This window comes from Octopus sinensis, linkage group LG11, assembly GCF_006345805.1.
Source record: "Octopus sinensis linkage group LG11, ASM634580v1, whole genome shotgun sequence".
Classification (NCBI taxonomy): domain Eukaryota; kingdom Metazoa; phylum Mollusca; class Cephalopoda; order Octopoda; family Octopodidae; genus Octopus; species Octopus sinensis.
The window spans coordinates 19,616,585-19,626,601 of record NC_043007.1 but is presented as its reverse complement, the minus strand read 5'-3'; the positions used below and the strand labels follow the sequence as shown (position 1 = coordinate 19,626,601).

Genomic DNA, 10,017 nt, shown 5'->3' with positions numbered 1-10,017 from the left:
AATTGTAGTCATAAGGATCCGTCTGTTTTGGCAACACTGTCCATTGTATTCACAGAGGACATGTTGCTTGGTCAAGTGAAGCTTGGCATTGTGACATGTATAAACTGTTAGTACACACACACTCTCGTAGATATAGATACAAACACATACACACATTTTCATAGATATAAATATACACACACACATTCTCACAGATATAAACACACACACATTCTCATAGATATACTCACACACATATACACATATTATCATAGATATAAATATACACATATACATACACATTCTCATCAATATAAATACACACACACACACATTCTCATAGATATAAATATACACACACATGCACACACACACACACACATTCACACAGATATAAACACACACACACACACACATTCTCATAGATATAAATAAACACATACACACGCATTCTCATAGATATAAATACACACACATGCACACACATTCTCATAGATATATACACACACATGCACACACACACACACACACATTCTCACAGATATAAACACACACACACACATTCTCATAGATACACACACACACACACATACACATATTCTCATAGATATAAATAAACACATACACACACATTCTCATAGATATACACACACATGCACACATACACACACATTCTCATAGATATAAATACACCACACACACACATTCTCATAGATATAAATATACACACACATGCACACACACACACACACACACATTCACACAGATATAAACACACACACACACCACACACATTCTCATAGATATAAATAAACACATACACACGCATTCTCATAGATATAAATACACACACATGCACACACACACATTCTCATAGATATATACACACATGCACACACACACACCACACACATTCACATAGATATAAATACACACACACACATTCTCATAGATACACACACAACACACACACATACACATATTCTCATAGATATAAATAAACACACACACACACACATTCTCATAGATACACACACACACACACCACATTCTCATAGATATAAATACACACACACACATTCTCATAGATATACACACACACATGCACACATACACACACATTCTCATAGATATAAATACACACACACACACACACGTTCTCATAGATATAAATACACACACACACACACACATTCACATAGATATAAATATACACACACGCACACACATTCACATAGATATAAATATATACACACACACACATTCTCATAGATATAAATACACACACACACGCACACACATTCGCATAGATATAAATACACACGCACACACACACAAATTCCCATAGATATAAATACACACACACACACACACACACACACCACATATTCTCCTAGATATTGATACACACATTCTCATAGATATAAATACACACATGGTAGATATATCCGGAATACACAAGCATAGGATTTAAAAAACCCAATCAATTTAATCTCTCACTTCCTCTCTCTCTCTGTCTCAACATATATATATATATATATATATATATATATGTAATGGCATTGTACGTGACTAGGAAACCCATCTGCATAAAAATAACTTCTTAAAATAGTTCTGGAATTTTTACCATGCTACCTTTAAATGGGACAATGGTTAATTTATATTCTTTTTTTTTTTGGTTTTTATGCTTTTTATGATATATTTTATTTTTTTACAAAATTTTTTTTATGGCGTGTTGGGGTCTGTTGGACTAACAACCAAAAAGGAAAACAGACTTATGGGAAAATAGATTTTTGATAAAATGCTCAGATGAGGTATTTCGATAAATTTTGAAACAGGTGCAGGTATGGCTGTGCAGTGGAGAAGCTTGCTTACCAACCACATGGTCTGGGTTCAGTCCCACTGCATGGCACCTTGGGCAAGTGTCTTCTACTATAGCCTTGGGCTAACTGAAACCTTGTGAGTGAATGAAATCTATCATATAACTACACACACACACACACACACACACACATGTATATTCTTTTGTTCTTTTTCTTGTTTCAGTCATTTGACTGTGGCCATGCTGGAGCACCACCTTTAGTCGAACAAATCAACTCCAGCACTTTTTCTTTGTAAGCCTAGTGCTATCCGTCTTTTATGCTAAACTGCTAAGTTACGGGGATGTAAACACACCAACACCAGTTGTCAAGCGATAATAGGGGGACAAACATAGACACACAAATACATACATATCTATATCTATCTATCTATCTATATATATACATATATATATTATATATTATTTATTATTATTATTATTATATATTATTTACTATTTATTACTACTACTATTATTACTATTATTATTATTATATAAACCACCATGATCACCGTGACCGACCAGGCTATCAGATGTTGCTACACAACGCTGGTCACAATGTACTTTGCATTGTTTTAGCCTTCAAGCGATGCCACCCTGCTGGCTAAGCAAGCAGGTCAACAGAAGAAAAATTGAAAGAAAGTTGTGGTGAAAGAGTACAGCAGGGGTCGCCCCCCCCCCCCTGCCAGAGCCTCGTGGACCTTTAGGTGTTTTCGCTCAATAAACACTCACAACGAAACTGTGATCCTACGACCGCAAGTCTGCTGCCCTAACCACTGGGCCATTGCGCCTCCATTATATATATATATGCATGTATGTATGTATGTATGTATGTGTGTCTCTATGTCTATGTTTCTCCTCCACTGCTTTACATCCGGTGTTGGTGTGTTTGCATCCCTATAACCTAGCAGTTCAGTAAACGAGGCTGATAAAATAAGCTCCATGCTTAAAAAAAAAGATACGTAGTAGAGTTGATTCATTTAGCAAAAAAATCACTCAGGGTGGTGCCCCAGCATGGCCACAGTTTAATGACTTAAACTAGTAAACGATAAAAGAATTTAGGTGAATTTGATATTTTATTTATTATTCCGTATCTATTATTCTGTAGCTACGGCCATTAAGATTAATAGCATTCTCATAAAAAATGCTTCGTTTATTTATCAGGTATCATTACTAGGGTTAAAATGTTATTTATGAGAAAGTTTGACAACCGAAATTTGAAATCTATGGTAACACTCACATTATGTCTTCATGCATGGACAGGCTTTTGGTTTTTATGTTTAACCTATTTGTTGCTATATTTCTGTTGAGATGCTCTGTGTTTCTTTCAATTAATTGTAAGTATTGAGTTGTCCGGAAAGTTTGTGCCGATTTTTAAAGGAAAGAAAAAGGTCAATAAATACTTGCCATTACAAACACTAAAAGCATAACTGCAGCCCGTTCACAACCATTCCAACAACAACAACATAAACAATAACAACAACTATAGCAATAAGAAAACACAAATACAACAGCCAAAACTGAACCTACAAAAACAAACAATTTAAACTGTACACAAAATGTCTCCTTCATTTTCATCGTTGTAAATATTGGGTTGTCCGGAAAGTTCATGCCGATTTTTAAAGGATAGAAAAAGGTCAATAAATACTTGCCATTACATTTTTAATCAACCAAATATGAAACATTTTGTTGCACAATGCGTCTCCATCTTTCTTTTAATTTGAAAATAACCTCTTCCCATGAATTGAGGTGGTTTCATGGCAAAGAATTCATCAAGGTATCTTTTTAGGTCATCCAAGGAATTGAAATTTTTACTATTTAGACTATTCTGCAGAGATTTGAATAAGTGGAAATCCGAAGGAGCAATATCTGGCGAATATGGAGGGTGGGTTAACACACCCCAGCCGAGCTGCAGCAATTTTTGTCTGGCTTCCAAAGTAACAAGTGCCGAAAATGAACTTTCTTATCTTCCATTTTAAAGGGTTACATAATTCACACAGGTTATAGGAACATAAACCTTTTTTCTAAGAAGAGATAGCTTAAACTGTGCTCTAAATGGAGGTGTAGTCAAATCCTATTTTATGGACTCAACCATGTTCTAAAATAAGTCGAAAGGTAAGCTACTATAAATCAGCACAAACTTTCCGGACACTCCAATATAACAAGATGCAGGTGTGGCTGCATGGTAAGTAGCTTGCATCCCAACCACATGGTTCTGGGTTCAGTTCCACTGCGTAACACGTTGGGCAAGTGTCTTCTACTATAGCCTCGGGCCTACCAAAGCCTAGTAAGTGGAGCAGATTTGGTAGATGGAAACTGAAAGAAGCCTGTCATATATATATATATTTGTTTGTGTGTCTGTGTTTGCCTCTCCAACATCACTTGACAACTGATGTTGGTGTGTTTACATCCCTATAACTTAGCAGTTTGGCAAAAAAGGAGACTTTGTTGTCATGAAGGTAGTGTTAAGAACATAAATTGTGACTAAGGTTTGGTGGAAGATTTTAATTCAAAACTTATGAAAACAAGATATTTGTACTATAGAGCCAGAGGTGGTTTCAGACAAGTTGGTATCCAAAGGGTTAAATTAATCATTTGCTAATTCTTTGGTTCCCATATTTCTGTTGAGATGCTCTGGGTTTCTTTCAATTAATTTTAAAGAATTTAGTAAAATAACTTCATTATCATTAAACCAGTGTTAGGAACATAAATTGTGACTAAGGTTTGGAGGAAGATTTTAATTCAGAACCAGAGGTGGTTTCAGCTGGGTTGGTATAGAAAGGGTTAATGAGTGTGTGTGTGTGTGTCTGTGTGTATAGGCATGCATGTATTTATGTATGTTTGTATACATTTCTGTATGTGGATGTGGTTTTATTTGCAGAGTGATGATGGGAGCACTTTTTCAAGAAACCTGCAGATGATGCGAAGGAAGAAAAATCGGTTAGCAGCACAGAAATGTCGAGAGAAGAAGAAAGAACGGATCCGAATTTTGGAAGAGGTGAGACTTTAAGGATTAGATATTGTGTGTGTGTGTGTGTATGTGTGTGTGTGTGTGTGTGTGTGTGTGCACGCGTGTGTGTGTGTGTGTGTGTGTGTGAGAGAGAGAGAGAGAGCGAGAGAGAGAGTGAGTGAGAGAGAGAGAGAGAGAGAAAGAAAACAAGAAGGGGGAGGTGATGTATGATGATAGTGTAGGTATAATAATGTGTTCATGAGTATCATCATCATCATCATCTTTCATTTAGCATTGTCACCATCTTTGTTTTAACATTGTCATCATCATCATCATCATCATTATTGTCATCACCATCTTTGTGATAGCATTGTCATCATCATAATCATCTATGTTTTAGCATCATCATCCTTATCATCGTCATCATCATCATCTTCACCATCTTTGCTTTAACATCATCATCATATTTGCTTTAACAGCATTGTCATCATCATAATTATCATTTTAATATCAGCTTCATCTTTCACCATTATTCCAATGCTTACTTTCCCCATTCATGAATGGTTCAGATGCAGTTTGTCAAGGTATCATGGCTAAAGCCAGATGTCCCAGATGCCCTTTCTACAGTGAGCCCTCACCCATTCACAAACTCTTTGCCAATGGCCCTTCATCAACAAACAACACACCTTGATAAACTCTGCGACTTTTACTAAATTCAGGCCACGACAGACAGAAAGGATGTTCTTGAAGTCAAGAATCTGAACTTATGGAGACAACATTTACATATCACCTGAGGAAACGCAAATTGCTCTCATAATGCCGGGAAATCTGAGGATTAAAAAGACAGGTCAAAAGACTTCAAACTGTGGCACCTGTTCCTTTGTGCAGCCACCACAACTGTGCATTATGCAATAGAATGTGAAAGTCTTTGGCAAGGTTCAAGAGTCATACAGAGGCATCACACTGCATCAGCAATGACACATTTCAGTGATTCTTTCTAGGAATGACTTTGCCTGTATACAAGAAAGCAGCCACTCTCCCTCTCTCTCTCTCTCTTTCTCTCTCTCTATATATATATTCACACACACACACGCATACTTATTATTATTATTATTAGTTAGTGAGAGAGCAGTGCATGCCATCAAAAGAAGCCCAGCATACCCATCATGACTACCAGTCTGATAAGGGTACACTAGGCACATGCATCACAACCATATGTGCGCGACATGGTGATCTCATATCAAGATAAACAGCACATGACCTTCCAGGTGGGACCCAATTAGAATTTTCTTCTGGTCTAGTAACCCATCCTGCTCAAAAGGTCCCTGAATAAGTGTTGTTTTAGGATGTTGATCAAAACACCCATGTTTCCAGAGGTGAATTATTCAAACCCCAAAGAATTCCTCTCAACACATGGCTATGATGTTCCCGCACTACTTCTGCTCGTGATCAGAGATGCACATATCGCCAGCCACTAAGGGACATGCTCAACTGGTTAAGGTCAAACAACTGACAAGCAAATCTGTGGTATTGAGCAGAATATTTGCTGTAGCCCATCTTTTATACCAAGACAAAACAATGTACATGATAACACTTCTAATCAGTTAAGATCAGAAGTCACGAGAGCCACTGCCTGGTACTGCATCAGGGCATTTATTGTTGTTGTTGTTGTTGTTGTTATTATTATTATTATTATTATTATTATGTTAAAATTTACATTTGTTTATTTTATTTTCTTACAGGAAATCAAGTCACTAATTAAAGAAAATTATAGTTTAAAACAGACAAATTATGAATTAGGAGAAAAATTGGCTGAACAAGAAAAGAAACTGGAGGAAGCCCAATGTTACATCCGTTCCACAGATCGTAGCCATCATATAGAAAATACATATCAAGTCTACCACAATAAACAGCAGCAGATTTTAGCAGCACCAAATACCCTCAGCAAGAATACGATAACTGATAATGTTTCTTACGGACATCACAGGCACCATAATTCTATGGCACCCAATAATTTTCTGACAAATTTCATAGATTGTTTATAAATAAATAAACAATCAAACAAACCAAAAATGGAACATTAATTTAGAGAATAAAACAAGGAATGAACACCCCACCCCATACATACATACATACACATATATATATTTGAAAAAAGATTAGAGATCTATACAAATAGAATGGTGGTGCCCCAGCATGGCCACAGCTCGTGAGCTGAAATTAGATGAAATGAAAATGAAATGAAATCAAATTTTTATATATGAAAGATGGAGGCGGATATAGCAGAAGTAAATCTAACACATTTCGATTTCGCAAGGAATTTAATAAAAATGATTTTAAATATATATATTAACAGTTATCGCCAAGCTAAAATGGCAGTCCATAAATATAGGGCGAAAGCTGCCTTTTATTAGCTCCAAGAGGCCATCGCCTCTAGCTAGCTATGTGACAAACGAACCTAGAAGCGATGGCCTCTTGGAGCTAATTAACGGCAGCTTTCGTCCTATATATACGGACTGCCATATTAACTTGGCGATAACTGTTAATATCCAGTACCGCTGCCGTAATCTCCTCTAGAGAGACTCATAAATAATAATATTTCGATTTTAAAAATTATATAAAGAAAAAATTTACCGGTTTTGATGATGAATCTCATCTTATCAAATATCAGGAAAAAATTTATAAAAATTTAAAGTAAACCCAGTTTGTCTTCTGTCTGTGGGGATCAAAAAGGTGTCTGGAGATATTTTGTTGATGTCTTATTTAAATATAGTTTGGCATAGAGTTCAAAGTATAAGACAGTATATATATATATATATATATATATATATCACCAGTAAGAATACAATAAACTCATAATGTTTCTTTCGGAGATCACAAGTATCATAATTCTATGGTACCCAATAATTTTCAGGCAAACGTTAGAGCGCACACACACACACATGTATTTATGTATATATATGTATATAAACAAACTCACACATTTACAGAAACATACATATACACACACAAACACACATAAAGAATGTCTAATAATATTCTTTATGTTTGTATGAGTCTCTAAGCAGGCTATATATATATATATATATATATATATATATGGAAAACGGACATTAAACGATGATGATGATGATGATATATATATATATATATATAAATAAAAGGCGGTGCTCCAGCATGGCCACAGTCAAATGACTGAATCAAATAAAAGAAAATAAAAGAAATATATATATATATATATGGAAAACGGACGTTAAACGATGATGATGATGATATATATATATATTATATATATATATATATATATAGGAGTGGTTATGTCCATTTTGGGACAAGGAGTTGACATATATGCACACCCACACCCACACCCACGTACACCCAGAATTAACAGACTAACGTCAATCTATGGTCAAAAACTCTTCTTTTTCTCCCAGAAAAAAAAAATCCGTTTTAATTCTTCACTGTTTTGTTCCATTTCATTTCATCAAAGACACTGACAACCATGTCACCCCAAGATTCTATATACCTGCATACCTCCAGCATAAAAGTGGCTATGCGCTCCAGACCAGCATGTCTGAAGAGTTGTCCATATTGGCCTTTGAGAATAAATTGGCACAAAACCTGACAGTCGCAGTCTGACCAGCTATATGCCGTAACCAAATAAAATACTGCTTGACTATGAATAATATGTATGTATACATGTGAGTGTGTGTATGTATATATATGTGTGTATGTGTGTGTACGTGTGTGCGGTCTAAAGTATTTGGAGTTTGTGCTCCAGCATAGCCACCTACAATCAGTAAAATACTAAAAGATATATGTATGTACAAGCAATGCAAGACTCTCTCTCTCTCTCCTCTCTCTCTCTCTATATATATATATATATATATATATATATATATATATATATATATATATATATATATATATATACCCCACTGAAATAATGAATAATGAATAATGTGTGAATAAATAAAATATTTTTTTACACAATTCGTTTGAAAATGTAAAAGTTTTATTTCTCTGTAAGCGATATTATATTTTTATATGAAATGACTCAAAGTTTCTTTTTGTCTGAATAAATTAATAATAAATTAATTATAACAATGATAGAAACGTTTCTTAATTTTTTTTAATTGGAATATAGCCTGTTATTTTGAATGGGGTGGTTTAGCTGCTTTCATCTGACTTTAGAATTTGACCAATGGTTCATTTTATGGAATCCAGAAGGACAAAATGCATTGCCGACTTTGGCAGCGTTAGAACTCAGAGCATACAAGGTTGAAAGAAGAAATACCGCCAAGTATTTCTCCAACATCTTCATGATTCTACCAGATTGCTGTCTTTCTAATAATAATCCTTTCTACTGTAGGCACAAGGCCTTAAACTATGGAAGAGGGGGGTTAGTTGATCACATTGACTCCAGTGCATAACTGGTATTTATTTCGTCGACCCTGGAAGGATGAGGGGCAAAGTTGACTTCGGTGGAATTTGAACTCAGGACATAATGGCAGGCGAAATACGGCTAAGCATTCCGTCCAATGTGCTAACGATTCTGCCAGCTCATCCCCTTAGTAATAATAATAGTAATCCTTTCTACTATAGACACAATATTAGCAACTGGGAAGCAGTTGCCAGCAACCGTGGAGATTGGTGACGTACCGTAAAAGAGAGAACACAAAGGAGTGACAGAGAAAGAGAGGAGAGATGGAAAGACAAGAAAAGACATCAACAAGAAACTATGACATTGCAACCAGCCAGGCAAAGTCTTCGCTACATTTGCAGCACCTGCCAGAGGGAGTGTTTGTCCAGGATAGGACTACACAGCCACAGCAGGAGATATATTAGGACATGAAATGTAAAAGCCAGACTAGACTATTTTATGCGCAACTCTATTGTCTCCCGAGACGAAAAGGATGCTAACAACAACAATCCTTTCTACTATAGACACAAGGCCTGCAATTTGCAGGGAGGGGGTTAAGTTGAATACATCAACCCCAGTACACAACTGGTACTTAATTAATCGACCCCAAAAGGATGAAAAGCAAGGATGACCTTGGCGGAATTTGAACTCAGAACGTGAAGTCAGACAAAATGCTGCTAAGCATTTTGAACAGTATGTTAATGATTCTGTCAGCTCACCATCCCGACAATGCTGATAATAATAATAATAATAATAATAATAATAATAATAATAACAATAACAACAACAACAACAACAATGGTT

General features: G+C 35.6%; 1 protein-coding gene across 1 annotated transcript; it reads left to right on the top strand.

Annotated features, from left to right (window-relative positions):
- The first annotated feature begins 4,586 nt into the window (after window positions 1-4,586).
- On the top strand, window positions 4,587-6,947 carry LOC115217263 (transcription factor AP-1). Its single transcript, XM_029786905.2, has 3 exons — window positions 4,587-4,594; window positions 4,724-4,838; window positions 6,533-6,947. The coding sequence occupies exons 2-3, from the start codon at window positions 4,758-4,760 to the stop codon at window positions 6,833-6,835; spliced, it is 384 nt and encodes a 127-aa protein (XP_029642765.2). The 5' UTR covers window positions 4,587-4,594; window positions 4,724-4,757; the 3' UTR covers window positions 6,836-6,947.
- Window positions 6,948-10,017: the final 3,070 nt, after the last annotated feature.